Source organism: Gobio gobio (assembly GCF_949357685.1).
Source record: "Gobio gobio genome assembly, chromosome: 5".
NCBI lineage: Eukaryota > Metazoa > Chordata > Actinopteri > Cypriniformes > Gobionidae > Gobio > Gobio gobio.
In genome coordinates this window covers 2152907-2175406 of record NC_137101.1, presented here as the reverse complement: position 1 = coordinate 2175406, position 22500 = coordinate 2152907, and the positions used below count along the sequence as shown (strand labels likewise).

The following is a 22500-nucleotide window of genomic DNA, read 5'->3' as shown; positions in this document are numbered from 1 at the left end:
CAGGTGTGTCCGAGGAGGCGTGGCTACACCTGACCCAGGGCAGTATTTCTGCACTGTACGCAGATGTTCTGTGTATGAAATACAGCACTGGAGACAGACGGGATGACATATCCCATAATGCAGTAGTGACCGTGCAGATCAGTACAGAGTGTGCTTTATGTATTTTTCAATGCACAAATTAAATTACACGTGCGAAATTTGTTTCCAAACCACCAGTGTGCTATATACAGAATATTTTTCAATGCAAAAAATAATTAAAAGTGTTAAATATTTTCTATATAATTATGCAAAATTAGATTAAAAGTGCAAAATATTTTTTAAAGCATGATGCCTTATAAATTATAATATTTTTCGTTTTTAGATTAGATTAAAAGTGCAAAACATATATTTTAGAAACAGTATACAATATGCTAAGTTGTATTAAAAGTGCAAAATATTGTTTTTAAAAACAGTATGCAATATGCAAAATTTGATTACATGTGCAAAATATGTTTAAAAAAATTATGCCGTATGCATTATAATATTTTTCATTTTTAGATTAGAGTAAAAGTGCAAAAAATATTTTTAAAAACACGATGGCCTATGCATTATAATATTTTTAATTTTAAAATTGGGTTGAAAGTGCCAAAAATATTGTTTTTAAATCATGATGCCGTATGAATTATAATATTTTTCATTTTAAAATTAGATTGAAAGTGCAAAATATTGTTTTTAAAAACAGTATACAATATGCAAAATTGTATTAAAAGTGCAAAATATTGTTTTTAAAACATGATGCCATATGAATTATAATAATTAAAATTTTAAAATTAGATTAAAAGTGCAAAATATGTTTTAAAAAACTATGCCATATGAATTATAATATTTTTAATTTATAAATTGTATTAAAAGTGCAAAATATTGTTTTTAAAACATGATGCCATATGAATTATAATATTTTTAATTGTAAAATTGTGTTAAAAGTGCAAAATATGTAAAAAAAAAAAAAGCCATATGATTTATAATTTTAATTTTAAAATTGTATGAAAAGTGCAAAATACATATTTTTTAAAACAGTATACAATATGCAAAATTGCATTTAAAGTGCAAAATATGTTTTAAAACATGATGCCATATGCATTATAATTTTAATTATAAAATTTGATTAAAAAGTGCAAAATATTGTTTTTAAAAACAGTATGCAATATGCTACATTTTATTAAAAGTGTAAAATATAGTTTAAAAATTATGCCGGATGAATTATAATATTTTTAATTTTAAAATTGGGCTAAAAGTGCAAAATATATTTTTTTAAAACATTATACAATATGCAAAATTACATTTAAAGTGCAAAATATTTTTTAAAACATGATGCCATATGCATTATAATATTTTTAATTTTAAAATTGGGTTAAAAGTGCAAAACATATATTTTAGATACAGTATGCAATATGCTAAATTGTATTACAAGTGCAAAATATTGTTTTTAAATCATGATGCCCTATGAATTATAATATTTCTTATTTTACAATAAGATTGAAAGTGCAAAATGTTGTTTTTAAAAACAGTATGCAATATTAAAAATTTGATTACATGTGCAACATATGCTTTTAAAAATTATACCGTATGCATTATAATATTTGTCATTTTTAGATTAGAGTAAAAGTGCAAAAGATATTTTTAAAAACACAATGGCCTATGCATTATAAAATTTTTAATTTTAAAATTGGGTTAAAAGTGCAAAATATATATTTTAGAAACAGTATGCACTATGCAGTATGCAACATTTGATTATAAGTGCAAGATATTGTTTTTAAATCATGATGCTGTATGAATTATAATATTTTTAATTTATAAATTGTATTAAAAGTGCAAAATATTGTTTTTTAAAACATGATGCCATATGAATTATAATATTTTTAATTTTAAAATTGTGTTAAAAGTGTAAAATATGTAAAAAAAAATAATGCCATATGATTTATAATTTTAATTTTAAAATTGTATTAAAAGTGCAAAATATTGTTTTTAAATCATGATGCTGTATGAATTATATTTTTTATTTTAAAATGAGATTGAAAGTGCAAAATATTGTTTTTAAAAACAGTATGCAATATTAAAAATTTGATTACATGTGCACCATATGTTTAAAAAAATTATGCCGTATGCATTATAATATTTTTCATTTTTAGATTAGATTAAAAGTGCAAAAACTATTTTTAAAAACACAATGGCCTATGCATTATAATATTTTTAATTTTAAAATTGGGTTAAAAGTGCAAAATATATATTTTAGAAACACAGTATGCAATATGCAAAAGCGTATTAAAAGTGCAAAATATATATTTTTTAAAACAGTATGCTCTATGCAACATTATATTATACGTGTTTTTAAATCATGATGCTGTATGAATTATAATATTTTTTATTTTAAAATGAGATTGAAAGTGCAAAATATTGTTTTTAAAAACAGAATGCAATATGCAAAATTTGATTACATGTGCAACATATGTTTAAGAAAATTATGCCGTATGCATTATAATATTTTTCATTTTTAGATTAGATTAAAAGTGCAAAAAATATTTTTAAAAACACAATGGCCTATGCATTATAATATTTAAAATTTTAAAATTGGGTTAAAAGTGCAAAATGTATATTTTAGAAACACAGTATGCAATATGCAAAAGCGTATTAAAAGTGCAAAATATATATTTTTTAAAACAGTATGCAACATTAGATTATAAGTGTTTTTAAATCATGATGCTGTATGAAATATAATATTTTTAATTTATAAATTGTATTAAAAGTGCAAAATATTGTTTTTTAAAACATGATGCCATATGAATTATAATATTTTTAATTTTAAAATTGTGTTAAAAGTGTAAAATATGTAAAAAAAAATAATGCCATATGATTTATAATTTTAATTTTAAAATTGTATTAAAAGTGCAAAATATTGTTTTTAAATCATGATGCTGTATGAATTATAATATTTCTTATTTTAAAATAAGATTGAAAGTGCAAAATGTTGTTTTTAAAAACAGTATACAATATGCAAAATTTGATTACATGTGCAACATATGTTTAAAAAAATTATGCCGTATGCATCATAATATTTGTCATTTTTAGATTAGATTAAAAGTGCAAAAAATATTTTTAAAAACACAATGGCCTATGCATTATAATATTTTTCATTTTAAAATTGGGTTAAAAGTGCAAAATATATATTTTAGAAACACCGTATGCAATATGCAAAAGCGTATTAAAAGTGCAAAATATATATTTTTTAAAACAGTATGCAACATTAGATTATAAGTGTTTTTAAATCATGATGCTGTATGAAATATAATATTTTTTATTTTAAAATGAGATTGAAAGTGCAAAATATTTTTTTTAAAACAAAAAACTGTGCTGTATACAGTATAATATTTTTCAGTGCAAAATGTTACTAAGATTGCCCCCCCCCATAAATACACATATTTTTGTCAAATGCAAAATAGGATTAAAAACAGTACGGTGCAGTATTCCAGTGCTCTTGACTTGTGTAATCATGGTTTAATGTGAAGCGTGTGATGTTCTGCAGGAGCAGCATGCCTGCTGAACGCAAGAAGTCCGTCAACATGGAGGAGAGAGAGACCGGCTCCTTCAGCAACAAGGACAGAGACGCCACATCCAGAGAGAAGAGCAAAGACGAGAGCAAGATGAGCGGGAAGAAGGACGGAGGCAAGACGGCCGACGAGAAGAAGAGACGGGCTGAGGAGGAGAAGAGGAAGAAGGAGGAGAAGGAGCGCAAGAAGAAGGAGGAGGAGAAGCAGAAAGCAGAGGAGGAGCAGAGGAAGAAAGAGGAGGAGGAGAAGAGACAGCAGGAGGAGCAGGAGAAGAAGCTGCTGGAGGAGGAAGCCAAGCGGCAGAAAGAGGAAGAGGCTGCGCAGCTCAAGTAAGGGTTCTGGCATCAGATCCTCAGTTTTCAACATTACTGCACACGCTCACTGAACACAAGCAGCCCGAGATATGAACTCGCTCTTATTTCATCTGCTCTAAGAAAGGACACTTCAGTCTGAACACACAGACGACAGGAGCATTTAGAGCTAACACACACTAGTGAAGGAGCTACTAAAAGCCATCAAACTGTCAAGTAGTGTGCTTAAGTTAACACTCACACACACATACTCGCAAGAACACACACACAAACTCGCTCGCAAGCACACACACACATTTACGCTTTCAAGCACACACATACACACACACACACACACACTTGTTCGCAAGGACACACACACTCGCTCGCAAGCACACACACACACACACACTCACGCTCGCAAGCACACTCACACTCGCAAGCGCACACACACACTCACTCGCAAGCTCACACTCGCTCGCAAGCACACACACTCACTCACGCTCGCAAGCACACTCACGCTCGCAAGCACACACACACTCACGCTCGCAAGCACACACACACACTCACGCTCGCAAGCACACACACACTCACGCTCGCAAGCACACACACACTCACGCTCGCAAGCACACACACACACACTCACGCTCGCAAGCACACACACACACACACTTACGCTCGCAAGCACACACACACTCACGCTCGCAAGCACACACACTCACGCTCGCAAGCACACACACACTCACGCTCGCAAGCACACACACACTCACGCTCGCAAGCACACACACTCGCCCGCTCGCAAGCACACACTCGCCCGCTCGCAAGTACACACACTCACACTCGTAAGCACACACACACTCGCTCACAAGCACACACACACTCGCCCGCTCGCAAGCACACACACTCGCCCGCTCGCAAGCACACACACACTCGCCCGCTCGCAAGCACACACACACTCGCCCGCTCGTAAGCACACACACTCACGCTCGTAAGCACACACACACTCGCTCACAAGCACACACACGTTCGCAAGCACACACACACACACACACACACTTACGCTCGCAAACACACTCACGCTCGCAAGCACACACACTCACACCCGCTCGCAAGCACACACACTCACACCCGCTCACAAGCACACACACTCACACCCGCTCGCAAGCGCACACACTCACACCCGCTAGCAAGCGCACACACTCACACCCGCTCGCAAGCACACACACTCACACCCGCTCGCAAGCACACACACTACACCCGCTCACAAGCACAGACACGCTTGTGCACACACTCACACACACATAGACACTCACACTCGCTCGCAAGCACACACACTCACACTCGCTCGCAAGCTCACACTCACTCACAAGCACACTGACACACACACTCACACCCGCTCGCAAGCACACACACTCACACCCGCTCACAAGCACACACACTCACACCCACTCACAAGCACAGACACGCTTGTGCACACACTCACACACACATAGACACTCACACTCGCTCGCAAGCACACACACTCACACTCGCTCGCAAGCTCACACTCACACTCGCAAGCTCACACTCACTCACAAGCACACTGACACACACACTCGCTTGCAAGCTCACACTCACTCGCAAGCTCACACTCACTCACAAGCACACTGACACACACACTCGCTTGCAAGCTCACACTCACACTCACACTCGCAAGCTCACACTCACACTCGCAAGCTCACACTCACACTCGCAAGCTCACACTCACTCACAAGCACACTGACACACACACTCGCTTGCAAGCTCACACTCACACTCACACTCGCAAGCTCACACTCACACTCGCAAGCTCACACTCACTCACAAGCACACTGACACACACACTCGCTTGCAAGCACACACACACACTCGCTCGCAAGCTCACACTCGCTCGCAAGCACACTCACACTCACTCACAAGCACACACACACTCGCTTGCAAGCACACACACACACACACACACACACACTCGCTTGCAAGCACACACACTCGCTCTCAAGCACACTCACACAGCAAGACATTATGAATGAATCACTGAATCATTGATTCAATCAAAAACGCTGATTCCTTCAGGAATGTAGAACCACAGTGTTCTTCATGAAAAAGAGCGATCACGTTTGCAACCGTGCAGATATTTGAGAAAAACACGACGCTTGCTAAACAGCATCTTACAAGACAAAAACTCCTCTATCTGTGTGATTACAGTGTGTTGTGTGTGTGTGTGTTATCAGGGAGAAGGAGGAGGCCGATCAGCTCCAGCAGGAGGCGTGGGAGCGGCACCACGGCAGGAAGGAGCTGCGAGCGAAGAACCAGCACGCGCAGGAGACGCGTCCAGAGGAGGCCTTCTTCAGCCGCCTGGACTCCAGCCTGAAGAAGAACACGGCCTTCGTCAAGAAGCTGCGCACGCTCACGGAGCAGCAGCGCGCCTCGCTGTCCCAGGACTTCGACTCGCTCAACCTCAGCAAGTACATCGGGGAGGCCGTGAGCTCCATGGTGGAGGCCAAGCTGAAGATCTCCGACGTGGGCTGCGCCGTGCATCTCTGCTCCCTCTTCCACCAGCGCTACACCGAGTTCGCGCCGCTGCTTCTGGCCGCCTGGAAGAGGCACTTCGAGGCCCGGAAGGAGGAGAAGGCGCCCAACGTGAGCAAGCTGCGCACCGACCTGCGCTTCATCGCAGAGCTCACCATCGTGGGCCTGTTCACCGATAAAGAGGGGCTTTCGCTGATCTACGAGCAGCTGAAGAACATCATCGGGGCCGACCGGGAGACACACACACACGTGTCCGTCATCATCAGCTTCTGCAAGCACTGCGGGGACGATATCGCCGGGCTGGTGCCGCGGAAGGTCAAGAACGCGGTGGAGAAGTTCGGCTTGACCTTCCCGCCCAGCCAGATCATCAACGCGGAGAAACAGCAGCCGTTCCAGAATCTGCTGAGGGAGTATTTCACCTCGCTCACCAAACACCTGAAGAAAGACCACCGAGAACTGCAGAACATCGAGAGACAGAACAGGTTCGTTTTGGTCAGAACAGGTTCGGTCTAGTGTTCATTTTGTCACCTATTTTTTAGGGCTGTCAAAAGATGAATCGCGATTAATCGCATCCAAAATAAAAGTTTGTGTTTACATAATATATAGGGCTGAAACGATTCCTCGAGTTACTCGATTAACTCGATTACAAAAATTCCTCGAGGCAAAAATTCTGCCTCGAAGTAGGGCTGTACGATTAATCGAAAAATAACCGAAACCGACATTCAGAACCTCTAACCGACGGTTATTTCGGTTTTCACGTGACTCCGCCCCGTCAGTCACATCAAGTGCAGTTTGCAGGCACACAGAGATGCAGGAGCGGTTATCTGTGTTTATAGATGCCCAGAATCACTATAGTAGCTGCATGTTTTACACAGTTTATACAGGTCAGTTAATCGCCGTTCTTATAGCCTATGCGCTAACACACACACAGACGGCGCGCGCAAGCCCCGAAGCCGCTTTCACTTTCGTGCTCATAAAGTTTGTCAAGTAAATGCGTTTAAAGGCTTCAACATTTAAAGCGATTGTGCACTATTCAAAAACAACAATACGGAAAACTTCTCCGTTCAGTGCTCAGCTTTTTTCAGTGACACAGAGCCGAGCCGTGTCGCGTCTCTGAAAACGCGCGCGCCCTGAAGGCAGATCTTTCACCTGCGTCCACACAGAGCTGTCATTTGTATGTGGTTTAAGCCCTGCCAGTTTGAACATTAAAGCGAGTTTCGACCATCAGATGTGTATAATGTTGAACTAATGCCTGATATATTTTGACAAACGAACACTCAGACAGAAGCTGTGACTAAAGTAAAGTCACTAAAGTAGCTTAGAAACTCAACCGTTATAGGCATACATTTCAATACCTTTGAAGTAAGTACAAACCACAGCTTCATAATGAATAGAGACGGTATGAGTAATTCACACACACAATCACTCTCTCATTAATGCATTCAAATAAATGTAATGTAGACCTACAGTGTTAATTTGTCTGTATCTGATGTACAACAAACAGAAATCTGCTCCATAGACAATAACTGCTGAAAGTGAACCGTTTCCTTCAAGTATTTTAAAATCACAATGCACTTTTTCATTAGAAAAAAAAATTCCACCTTTAATAGTAGAAAATATTTACAGTACAAACCTTATCAGTGAACTTAAACCTTATGAGGGCAAAAAAAAAGAAGCTAAATAATCGTTCATTAATCGTAATCGAGGTCAAATGTTCAATTAATCGAGGTTTTCATTTTTGGTCAAATCGTTACAGCCCTACCTCAAAGCCTCGTTAAATTCCTATGACGTGCAGGATCTGATTCACACAGACCGCTGTTCATTGTTCAGGAAGCACACCATAGCGCGTGATACATTTTGAATTTAGTTTAGATTCTAGATGCCCAGAATCACTATAGTAACTGCATGTTTTACACAGTTTATGTAAGTTGATTACCGTTCTTATAGTGCCACACACACACACACGGCGCGCGCAAGCCCCGAAGCCAGAACGCTTTCACTTTCGTCTTCATAAAGTTTGTCAAGTAAATGCTTTTAAAGCCTTGCCAGTTTGAACATTGAAGCAATTGTGCACTTTTCAAAAATAACAATATGGAAAACTTATCCTTTCAGTGCTCAGCTTTTTTCTGTGACACGGAGCCGTGTCGCGTCTCTGACAACGAGCGCGCGCCCTGAAGCCAGACCTCTTTTCGCGTGAAGATCGCGCGCGGAGAGCTGCGCCGAAACGCAGTGTCAACGCCGTCCTGTGACTAAAGTAAAGTCACTAAAGTAGCTTAGAAACTCAACTCAACCGTTATAGGCATACATTTGAATACCTTTGAAGTAATTACAAACCACAGCTTCATAATGAATAGAGACGGTATGAGTAATTCACACACACAATCACTCTCATTAATGCATCAAAATAAATGTAATGTAGGTCTACAACTGTGTTAATGTATCTGATGTACAACAAACATAAATCTGCCCCACAGACATCAATAACTGCTGAAAGTGAACTGTTTCCTTCAAGTATTTTAAAATCACAAAGAAATGCACTTTTTGTAAGTTAGACGCTTTTTTGCCTCGACTTTGATGTCCGACCATTTCTTTTTTATTTCGGCCATGGTCTGAGGTTGTGAGGCGACAGCATTTACGGTGTCTGAAACCTTTTGCCACTCAAGAGCCTTTTTGGCATTAGTAGTGCCCTCCAAACAAAAATTGTTCTCCTCTTTTCCATCTCGCCAACGATCACTTCTCTGGATTGAAAACGCGCCAGTGCGCGCACACCGTGAATGACAGCTCGTCTGTAAATGCGCGCTCTGTGAAGCCATGGGTGCGTCTCAATCAGTTCCCTAGTTCAGTAGTCAGGGCACTGATCAAGCATTGATCAGTCTATGATTGAGATGCACGCCATAACAGTTCATCCGTAAAGCCTTGTTTATACTCGGTGCGCGCGGCAAAAATAAATGCGCGCAGTCAGCGTAGCGCGGAGGCTTGCACTGCGGAGCCAGGCGAAAGTAAACAATGCGCGCTCTGTGCGGCCGTGCACATTTTACTTTCGGTTTTGAATTAACACCAATTCGGCTGCGGGTGGCTTGAATTGTGGGTTCATTAGGGTTCACTATTATTTTTAATGAAAAACACAACAACAAAACAAATGACACTCCCTTAAATAGGCGCTTTTACGTTTCGCTTTGAAACCAAATCTTCCGCGATCATCTCAGTCAGCTCCTCACTCTTAAATCTGAAGAATGACTCCTGCCGCTGCCGAGACTCACGGTCGGATCCTGCTTTATTAAGCAGATACGTTCAGTTTTTATTTGTATTGTCTGTTCTCTAACTGAACTAAATTATTTTATTACTATAAAAAAATCGGTGGGCGGTGCCACGGTGGGCAAGTGATGTAACCGGTGTTGAGTCTGGACACCGGTAACACCGGCAACACTGACTATCGTAGCAAGCCTAGTGTGCGTACGCACGCCTATGTTTCATCCGTACGCCACTTCTGACGCAAATCCTACGCAAAGTTTTATAAATGAGGCCCCTGGTCATATTTTAGTCACCTGAGTTGATAGATGGAGTTTTGTTGTGCTTTGTGTCTCTCTGTAGGCGTATCCTGCACTCCAAAGGAGAGCTCAGCGAGGACCGGCATAAGCAGTACGAGGAGTTCGCCACCTCTTATCAGAAGCTGCTGGCAAACACCCAAACTCTGGCCGACCTGCTGGACGAGAACATGCCTGAACTTCCTCAGGACAAAACCGTCCAGGAAGGTACGACCGCCAGCACGGCGACGCCTGTCAATCTGTGCGCAGATTTAGTCTTGGCACGCGCATGATTTGTTGTTTTGTGTGGCAGAACACGGCCCGGGCATCGATATCTTTACTCCGGGGAAACCAGGAGAGTACGATCTGGAGGGCGGCATCTGGGAGGACGAGGATGCTCGCAACTTCTACGAGAACATGGTGGATCTGAAGGCGTTTGTGCCGGCCATTCTCTTCAAGGACAACGAGAAGAGCAGCCAGAGCGGCAAAGGTACTCAATGAACAAGCTCGGAGTTCTTCTCTATGTCAGTGTCAGTGTTTCTGAACTACAATGTAGTCTTGAGGGGAACCAACACGTCACAATATTCCTCATTATAATAATTATAGGGTTAGTTCACCCAAAAATGAAAATTCTGTCATTAATTCCTCACCCTCATGTCGTTTGACACCCGTCAGACCTCCGTTCATCTTCAGACACAAATGAAGATATTTTAGTGTAAATCTGATGCTCTGAAAGGCCTCCATTGGCTCAATGCACGGTTCACTCTCAAGACCCTTAAAAGACACTAAAGACTAAAGTTACAAAGTCCATCTCACTACAGCGGCTCTACAATAACTTTATGGAGTGACGAGAATAGTTTTTGTGCGCAAAAAAACCTTAAATAACGACTTACATAGTGATGACGATTTCAAAACACGGCCTCATGAAGCTTCGAAGCGTTATGAATCAGTGAGTCAATTCAGCAGTTTGGCGGTTTGACACGCCATCCGAATCATGAATCGACTCACTGATTCATAACGCTTCGAAGCTTCATGATGCCGTGTTTTGAAATCGTCATCACTATATAAGTGTGTGTGTGTGTGTGTGTGTGTGTGATGGTAGGTTTTAGGGGCAGTGTGTAGGGGTAGGGGCAGTGTGTGTGTGTGTGTGTGATGGTAGGTTTAGGGGTAGGGGCAGTGTGTGTGTGTGTGTGTGTGTGTGTGTGATGGGTAGGTTTAGGGGTAGGGGCAGTGTGTGTGTGTGTGTGATGGGTAGGTTTAGGGGTAGGGGCAGTGTGTGTGTGTGTGTGTGTGTGTGTGTGTGTGTGTGTGTGTGTGTGTGATGGGTAGGTTTAGGGGTAGGGGCAGTGTGTGTGTGTGTGTGTGATGGGTAGGTTTAGGGGTAGGGGCAGTGTGTGTGTGTGTGTGTGTGTGTGTGTGATGGTAGGTTTAGGGGCAGTGTGTGTGTGTGATGGGTAGGTTTAGGGGTAGGGGCAGTGTGTGTGTGTGTGTGTGTGATGGGTAGGTTTAGGGGCAGTGTGTGTGTGTGTGTGTGTGTGATGGGTAGGTTTAGGGGCAGTGTGTGTGTGTGTGATGGGTAGGTTTAGGGGCAGTGTGTGTGTGTGTGATGGGTAGGTTTAGGGGCAGTGTGTGTGTGTGTGTGTGTGTGATGGGTAGGTTTAGGGGCAGTGTGTGTGTGTGTGATGGGTAGGTTTAGGGGCAGTGTGTGTGTGTGTGATGGGTAGGTTTAGGGGCAGGGGCAGCGTAAGGGGATAGAATATACGGTATGTACGGTATAAAAACCATTACACCTATGGAAAGTCCTCATAAAACATGAAAACCCAACAAGTGTGTGTGTGTGTGTGTGTGTGTGTGTGTGTGTGTGTGTAGAGGGACGAGAGGCAAACAGCACCGAGGAGTTGGAGATGGAGTTGGAAGCGCTGGACATCACTGATGACCCGATAGATCTGGATCTGGCAACCGACGAGACCGAAAGTGAAGAACTGGCCAAAAAGATACTGGATGAGCAAGGTACACACACACACACACACACACACACACACACACACACACACACACACACACACACACACACACACACACACTCATACTACGGAGCCCCTAAAGGGACATGGTGATGGAAATAATATGAGATGGGAGGGGGAAAAAATCTATGCTTTTGCGTTCTTTTGTGAAAGTTTTGCTTTCCCCCGAGGAATGTTCAGAACTTGAAATGCAGCGTTTTACATAAGAATGCAAAAGCATTGAATTAATATTTCTTTCTCATATTTTTTGTATACTCATATTTGCTTTCTAAGTAAAACACACTGAATAATGCACATCCAAAACCTAAAGGGTGTGTTAGTAATATAAGCCTGTAGAAGGTGCACAGGGTTTCCGTGGGGTCTTAAAAAGTCTAAAAAAGTCTTCAATTTCAAAATCTACATTTTAGGCCTTAAAAAGCTTAAAGTATTGAGTTCTAGGTCTTAAATAATTTTAAACAGGTCTTAATTTTCCTACGTCCATGTAACGCTACCTCTAATGCTCATTGAAATGCTCTTGCAGCGCTTTTGTGTGTGTGTGTGTGTGTGTGTGTGTTTATTCCGGGAAACAGTACTTAAGCTATTTAAAGTTTTTATTTTATTATTGACTGTTTACTTGATTACTTTATTACTTGAGATCTTATTAAGCAGTTGCTTATTGCTGTGGTTTAGGCCTACTTGTAAGATTTCTGGTCATATTTCCCACCCTATAAGCGATCGTGTTATTAAAGCCTAGCCTTTTTTTTTTTTGTAAGATACCAAACAATATTTATGCGTTTTGTTTGTTTTATTGTCGTGTTTAACTATTGTGCATCTAACATAATATGGTAAATGTGGCATCCTAATTATGAAAAAAAAAATATATTTCTCAAACAAATCACCCAAAAAATATATATTTATATATATTGTGAAATTCTGGTGGGATCGAGCTGTGGGGAAGTACAAGTTTACTGATACTTTGTTCAATTTGAATAAATTAATTTGCTTTGTGAGTCATTTTGTGATTCTGCATTTCCTTGATGATATAGGTGATATAGGTCTTAAATTTAATTCATAATGGTCTTAAAAAGTCTTAAATTTGACTTGGTGAAACCTGCAGAAACCCTGGGTGCACAAAATGCGTACGCAGCAGCACACACACATGCTAAATGTTAAAAATAAGAGCTGGAGAAGCGTTCAGTCTTTCCGCTCACATGTAAATAGCGAATCTGCCATTCACAATTGGCTTTTAAAGGGAAAGGGAGATGAGACTCTGATTGGTTTATAGCACGTTACGCCCAAAACACACCCATGACTCATTAAGAGACGAGGGACGACACTTTTGGACCATAAGCCTAGTGTGTCATTAAACTAGCAAAAGTGCTCAGATGGTTAAAATAGGGCCCAATATCTGTATTTTGCATTTTTTGTCTATTGAAATGATTCATCTGTGCAGCTCATAGTGTCACTCGCAGTGTTTTATATTAGTCCATCTCCGCTTTAATCGTCATGCCATTTCTGTAGCTCAATCTGTTTGATTTCCAGTAAATGCATGAACTGAGAAAATGTATATATCATACATTGCATGATTCGAATCATCGAATGATTCGATTCGATTAGCATAAAAGCTGAAAATGGATGAATGTATCCATTGGAAAATGGATAAAATGGATGAATGTAATGTAGTGTGATCATGTTTGTGTGTGTGTGTGTGTGTGTGTGTGTACAGAGCAGGAGGATGAGGAGGCCAGCACCGGCTCTCATCTCAAACTCATCGTGGACGCTTTTATCCAGCAGCTGCCAAACTGCATCAACAGAGACCTGATCGACAAGGTAAAGAGCGGAAAAATCCGGGGTTTTTTTATACATGGGAATAAATGGGCAATTCGCAAAATTGCAGTTTAGCCTATAACAGTCTATCAGAGGTGGAAAGAGTAACAAAATATTCTACTCAAGTAAAAGTACTATTACTTCAATTAAATTTTACTTGAGTAGAAGTAAAAGTACTTGCCTAAAAATTGACTCAAGTAAAAGTAAAAAGTAGTTCATTTAAAATGTACTCAGAGTAAAAGTTACTGAGTTACTTTTTTAACAGCGGGTTGGTTAACTCTCCCGTGTTGGGTTGTGGTAGAATGAGATTTTCACGACATAAAAACAGTTTTCACAGCATCACGGTATTAATTATTTAATAAATAAAATGTATTATTAAATTATGGTTATTATTATCACCAGTTAAAACGGCATTAAATTAATGAAAACTTTTTCTTTCTTTTTTTTTGGTTGAACAAATGCTTTATTATAACCACTTTTTTTAAATTTCAATAAAACATGTCTAATGAACTAAATAAATGATTATAAATTAGATGAACAACTTTAAGAATAATAGAGTCCTAAGAAATGTTTCTTTTTATGATTTAATACAAATACATTACCAAAATGGTGGTAATCAAATACTTATCCTTTACATTTTTGGGCAAAGCGCTTCTGTTTTACTAAATTAAACCATGGATTTAAAAATATATTCTTAAATAATGTTTAAATTATGTAATATTATTATTGTTGTTAGTTATTATTATTATTATTTTGACAAGTGTTCTATAGGCCTACAATAGTAATAGATTTCTGTCACAATTTCATCTAGTTAAACCGTTTATTTTGACGGGTTTTAGCGAGGACCTATTTCAGGGAAGATCTGTTTCAGAGTGTATTTGATAATGGCTTTTAATCAAATAAAATGATGAACATGTTCATTAGGGGGTCTCAGATCAGCTCTGGAAATGTTAGTGCCCAAATATGTTTTTTGAGACGTTAAACACCATGAGCATCGCGTAGGCTACCTATGTAGGCTAGTAGACAAAACGGCGCTGCTCATTCACACAGAGACAGAAGAAGCAGATCATATATTCATATAGCAGTGTTTTGAGCTTTAATATTCACAGACCATGTCGTGATTTGATTTATTGTACAGCTCTACTGTCGATGTATTCATTCATCCATCAGTTTGACGTGACATCTGCGTTATACTGTAATTCCGGGATTCCCTCTGCATCACAGAAAACATTCGGCCTTAAGTTATAAACGTACCTTTATCCGCACAGAGGGATGATGTTCCCAAACATGTTCTATGTGTTTCCTCCTGTGCATCAACATTTTTTTTGCTAATTTGATATCCTCCAGGACAACACCCGGCTATTTTTTGTCTATATCCAAAGCTTTTCCATACTATCCAGGGGTTCATGACAGCGTTTCGCTTTCAGCTGGGTCTGACTTACGTCCGTCTCCATCTTTTTGTGAATTTGCGTTCGTTCTCCCGCCTTCAATTCAATGCAGTCGTTTCCGGATCGCGTTTTTCCCCCCTTTGTATTATTTATTTTTACTCAGTAACGGATGTGGTTTAAAATGTAGCGAAGTACAATACTTCAAAAAAAACATACTTAAGTAAAAGTAAAATTACAGATTTTTAAAACTACTTAAAAAAGTAGAAGTACGCAGAAAAACTACTCAATTACAGTAACGCTTTCGTTACTTTCCACCTCTGCAGCCTATAATATTAGAATGATTTCTGAAGGATCATGTGACACTGAAATAAATAACAATTGCTGCAATAATAATATATTAATTGTACATTTACTTAAATAATTGGAAAATATATAAATATGCAAATTTCCAATTAAAGGTGCACTATGTAACATTTTTGCAGTAAAATATCCGAACACCACTAGGCCAGTGTTATATATTTAGTTCAGTTCAGTATAGACATGTGCCGGTAATACGATATACCGCAATAATGAACATGCACAATATTGTTATCGTGGGCGCTTCAAAATACCGTGAATAATTATTTATTACGAATTATTCCGATTTTTAGAATGCATATTAAGAATACTTTACCATCAACTGTTTAAAATGAACAACACGTCAAAGAGGAACACACACTGATGTTAGCAGACCGTTCATGAGCCGAGCACATGGCGGAACAAGTGAAGACACACTGAAGTGCACATTCACTTTCAGACAGCAGAGGGCGCTGATGGAACAGCAGAAATATAGTAACCATAATCCGGTCATCGTCATCACATAACCTAATACTTAAAGACTTAAAGTCGTTTTCAAACTTAATTTTTTTTTTAAAGTTTTAAATGACATGCCCTAGATATTGTTTGAATATGTTCTGACTGTTGTTCAATCACACACTTTACAATAAGGCTCCATTATTTAACATTAGTTCATTCATTAGCAAACTGACAATGAAAAATACTTCTAAAGCATGTATTAATCTTAGTTAAATGTACATTTCAGCATTTAATAACACATTATTAAAATCAAAAGTTGTAACTGTATTATTTAATGGACCTGAGCTTACACTAACAGTTGCTTTTTTAAACTAACTTTATCAAAGAAGAATAACGTTTGTAAAAATGTAGCTATGTTGCTCTTTGTTAATGTTAATGCATTAACTGGCGAGACATTATTGTAAAGTGTTCACTATTGTTCTTTATAATTCTTTAGCACTTTAATCTGTTTCAAATATTTGTTTACTTTATACATTTTTGTGTATTGCTTTATTGTATTTAAATGTTTGGTTCTTTTGTTATAAGAAAGTTTTTAAACCTGTTATAGTATGACAACACTTTTTTTGCAACTTTTTTTTTAAATATTGTGATAATACCGTATACCGCGATAAAAGCTTCAGCAATTAATCGCAACCTGAAAATTTGATACCGGCACATGCCTAGTTCAGTACTTACAATATCTCAAATGTTTCCAACTATTTGTAAATTGTGAGATGCTATTTTACCTGAGGAACCGGCGGTGTGAGGGCGTGGCCTGTCGATGACATCATATCCGCGTTAGTTTGCAGTTTTATTCTGCAGAAGTGCTTTACTCTCACTGCAGTGTGAACGAGTGTCATAGCAGCGGCTGAGAGAACACACAGAGTAACGCCATCCCATCATCAACACACTCAGATGTGTGTAATATGATCAGCAGAGCTGCGTTACCTCACACTCATGAGCGGAGGAGAGGAAGTGGCGACTGTGGCATAATAAAAGTCCCGCTGCTCGCGAGGCGTGTGTTGCGTCCATCTTATGAACAATCGCTCCAGCGGTTCCTCAGCTCCTCAACACTCGCTCCTGCTTCTGCTTCACTACAGTAACGTTAATAATCACATCAACATGATTTCTGCCCGAGTCCTATCCCGATTCTTTCCCACCGGCTGAGGTGAAGACCACATGTCCCAAGAGTCTGCGCTCAAACGGGACATCATCAAACTACACCTTTGTTTTGAACAGGCGACCTCTAGCGGACGGAAAAGTTACATAGTGCAGCTTTAATTCACTTTTAAGTTTCCAAATTGGAATATTTCCAAAATCCCCCAGATTAAGTTCTTGTGGAAAGTTTCCGCCCCGTTGCAACCCTAGTAAAGAGTACAAACACACACAGAACACACTTGCACAAATGTCATTGACCTGATGGAAGACACACACACACACACACACACACACACACACACACACACACACACACACACACACACACACACACACACACACACACACACACACACACACACACACACACACACACACACACACACACACACACACACACACACACAGAGGTTTGTTTTGCTATCTAAGTGAGGACATTCCATAGGCGTGATGGTTTTTATACTGTACAAACTGTACATTCTGTCCCCCTACACTACACACACACACACACACACACACACACATGTTTGTTTTTGTGAAATGTGAGGACATTCCATAGGCGTAATGGTTTTTATACCGTACAAACCGTATTTTCTATCCACTTACACTGACCCTAAACCGACCCATCACACACACACACACACACACACACACACACACACACACACACACACACACACACACACACACACACACACACACACACACACACACACACACACACACACACACACACTGCCCCTGCCCCTGCCCCTAAACCTACCCATCACACACACACACACACACACACACACACACTGCCCCTAAACCTACCCATCACACACACACACACACACACACACACACACACACTGCCCCTGCCCCTAAACCTACCCATCACACACACACACACACACACACACACACACACACACACACACACACACACTGCCCCTGCCCCTAAACCTACCCATCACACACACACACACACACACACACACACACACACACACACACACACTGCCCCTGCCCCTAAACCTACCCATCACACACACACACACACACACACACACACACACACACACACACACACACACACACACACACACACACACACACAAACTACCCCTAAACCTACCCATCACACACACACACACACACACACACTGCCCCTGCCCCTAAACCTACCCATCACACACACACACACACACACACACACACACACACACACACACACACACACACACTGCCCCTGCCCCTAAACCTACCCATCACACACACACACACACACACACACACACACACACACACTGCCCCTGCCCCTAAACCTACCCATCACACACACACACACACACACACACACACACACACACACACACACACACACACACACACACACACACACACACACACACACACAACTACCCCTAAACCTACCCATCACACACACACACAAACACACACACACACAAACACACTACCCCTAAACCTACCCATCACACACACACACACACACACACACACACACACACACACACACACACACACACACACACACACACACAGTACCCCTAAACCTACCCATCACACACACACACACACACACACTACCCCTAAACCTACCCATCACACACACGCTACCCCTAAACCTACCCATCACACACACACACACACACACGCTACCCCTAAACCTACCCATCACACACACACACACACACACACTACCCCTAAACCTACCCATCACACACACACGCTACCCCTAAACCTACCCATCACACACACACACACACACACACACACACACACACACACACACGCTACCCCTAAACCTACCCATCACACACACACACACACACACACACACACACACACACACACACACACTACCCCTAAACCTACCCATCACACACACACACACACACACACACACACACACACACACACACACACACACCTAAACCTACCCATCACACACACATACACACACACACACACTACCCCTAAACCTACCCATCTCACACACACACACACACACACACACACACACACACACACACACACACTACCCCTAAACCTACCCATCACACACACACACACACACACACACACACACCTAAACCTACCCATCACACACACATACACACACTACCCCTAAACCTACCCATCACACACACACACACACACACACTACCCCTAAACCTACCTATCACACACACACACACACACACACACACACACACTACCCCTAAACCTACCCATCACACACACATACACACACACACACACTACCCCTAAACCTACCCATCACACACACATACACGCACACACACACTCTAACCCTAAACCTACCCATCACACACACACACGCACCCCACCACAACACACACACTATCACTAACACTAAACCTACCCATCACACACACACATTTCATTTTTAATAAAACATTGTTTAGTATGTTTTTAAAGCTATTTTAAATATGAGGACATATGAAACATATGATTACGTCGTAATACCGGTGTCATTATACAAATTTGTGTCCTCATAAATCACACACACACACACACACACACACACACACACACACACACACACACACACACACACACACACACACACACACACACACACACACACACACACACACACACACACACACACACACATCTAAGCAGCTCAATATACACACATAATACAGTGCTTGATAATAGCCAGTGTTATTTAGCTTATATTTTCACATTTTCATTTTCATTTCAGTTGCCATTTTAGTAGTTGTAGTTAACAGTAGCAGTGTTTGATCATACAGTTCCTCTCAGTGTTGTGTGTTCAAACATGTGTTCAGGCGGCTATGGACTTCTGCATGAACATGAACACCAAGTCCAATCGCAGGAAGCTGGTTCGCGCTCTCTTCACAGTGCCCAGACAGAGGTGCGTTTGCTGCTACACCCGCCTCCGCTCACCTGTGGACACTAGGTGGAGCTGAAGCTGGAGTGTTCAGTGATTGTGTGTTTGTGTCTCAGGCTGGATCTGCTGCCGTTCTACGCCCGCCTGGTGGCCACGCTGCACCCCTGCATGTCTGATGTGGCGGAGGACCTCTGCTCCATGCTCAAAGGAGATTTCAGGTTTCACGTGAGTGTGTTTCTCATAAATCACACATACAGTCAAACCTCAATGCATTCAGACGCCTTCAACTTTATCATAGTTTAGAAAATGCACCACTATAGCCGACATGGGCCGCATCCTGGAATAGTCACAATGCATTGCCTTCTCCACTAGCAACACACACTCGAACTTTGGCCAAAGTTGTATTTTAGAAGCAGGATGTGTTAAAATACCTCTAAACCTACCCATCACACACACACACACACACACACACACACACACACACACACACACACACACACACACACACACACACACACACACACACACACACACACAACACTCCTATCCCTAAACCTACCCATCAAGGCCTGTTCACACCGGGACGATTTTCGCACGCGTTTAACGCCTCGGGACTAAACAATGGGCGCCAATGTGAGTGTTCACACCGACGCGCAAAACGCCAGGCGTAAAAGCGTCATTTTTAAAAAAACGCCTCGGGTTCGTTTTTTTATTTTGACGCGGAGCGTAAAAAACTGTCCGACCAATGAGATTGGCGCTTTTGTTCACGTGCCTGGAGCTGCTGAAGTGACAGTAAAATAGGGCTGGGCGATATGGAGCAAAAAATATATCTCGATATATTTTGCTATATCTCGATATACGATATATATCTCGATATCTTTACAGGAAAAATAACCCCCCAAAAACTACTGCAAAAACAAATATGCCAAATACCACAAAGTGTTTTTTTTTATTGAAGTGCAAAGAGGTAGGCAGTTCATGTAGGAACAAAGTAGGTATGCAACAATACAGTAAGTCCACAGTTCAATACATATCTCGTTTTTTTTACCACGGTTTTCGGTTCGGTTCGGTTCTGATGGCTAGTCGCATCAGATTTTTTCTATTCTATTCTTAGCCGAACAGCAAGGGCTTAAGGAGGAAAAAATACGATTTTTTTTATTGCAATACTCTTTCTTTATTTTACTTAAAAGACTTGAAAAACCTTACTTAAACTTAAAACTTTACTTTTAAAAAACCTTGTACACATTCCTAGTGTACTGTATAATATAAAATAAATATATATTTATAAAGATTTACACTGGCAGCTCAGAGCTGTACAGCAGCATTTAAGTATGAAATTGAATTAATAAATGTAAAAATAAAACACTACATAGACTTCCCTATAAAATATACATTGATTCTTATTAAAGCTACTGTATTAGTTTTTCAGTCAAGAGCCGTGAGTGATTTTGTCTTTGTCTTTTGTTATTTTATTAACCACTAAAGGAATAGTTCACTCAAAAATGAAAAATCTGTCATTGATTACTCGCACTCAAGTTGTTTTAAACCTGAATAAAGTTCTTTCTTCTGTATATTGTATGTTCCAAGAATATTGGAAACCAAGCAGTTGCTGGTCCCCATTGTAGGAAATAATATGAATGTCAATCGCTACCATCAGCTGTCTGTGTTCAACAGAAGAAATTAATAAAGGTTTGGAACAACATTAGAGTGAGTAAATAATGACATCATTTTAGAGTGAACTGTCCCTTTAAGGACAAGCGGCAGCGTGTTCACTCGGCTGCCCTGCTGTCAATTTAAGACTTTCACGCATCTAAGACACACGCCGATTTTACTTTCACTTTAGACATAACCGACTGTGTTTATGTTAACCTTGTGTGTATTTGACAGTATTAGCGCAGTAAGATTTAGTCCAGTAATCACTTGTTTGACAGGCTTTTAGTGCGCGCGCTCGGGAAAGCGCATGGTGCCCTGCGCGCAAGGCTTTAAAACGCATGCAAATAATGAATTTTCATTCAAAAATAAAACAACTCAAATCAAGGGCATAGTAAGTAACCTTCTCCAGCAAGCAAGCCGTTCTCTCTCCGTAGTGTAACGTTACAGTCGCGGGAGTTCTTGTCTCGCAAAGTAACTGTTAATGCTGCCTAGGTAAACTGTATCAAGTGTTTGAGAACCAACTGTCGGCATTCATGGCAGTAGACATCTGTCTGCTGTTCGTCCGACGCCTTAAAACCGAAGTATCTCCATATAATGGAGCCAGTTGTTTTTAAGACGAGTTCTGTAGCCTCCGAGCTGGTTGCGGACGCCGCCATGACAACACGCGAGGGGAGGGGGAACAAAAGCAAGGAGGCGGGGGGCGAGGAAAGCACAGAGAAGGCAAACAAGCAAAGTGGCGGAATCAGAATTAAATATAAACAATATATCGATATATACGATATGTCAAAATCCATATCGTGTTTAAAAAATA

The 22500-nt window shown here is 40.4% G+C and overlaps 1 protein-coding gene across 1 annotated transcript in view; it reads left to right on the top strand.

Moving 5' to 3' along the window:
- upf2 (UPF2 regulator of nonsense mediated mRNA decay) overlaps positions 1-22500 on the top strand; it is a 53446-nt gene that overhangs the window by 706 nt on the left and 30240 nt on the right. The window contains exons 2-9 of the mRNA XM_079817007.1: positions 3560-3913; positions 6124-6903; positions 10013-10173; positions 10259-10435; positions 11815-11955; positions 13675-13778; positions 19975-20060; positions 20153-20261. Coding sequence (XP_079673133.1) covers positions 3560-3913; positions 6124-6903; positions 10013-10173; positions 10259-10435; positions 11815-11955; positions 13675-13778; positions 19975-20060; positions 20153-20261 — 1912 coding nt within the window. The remainder of the gene's footprint in view (positions 1-3559; positions 3914-6123; positions 6904-10012; positions 10174-10258; positions 10436-11814; positions 11956-13674; positions 13779-19974; positions 20061-20152; positions 20262-22500) is intronic.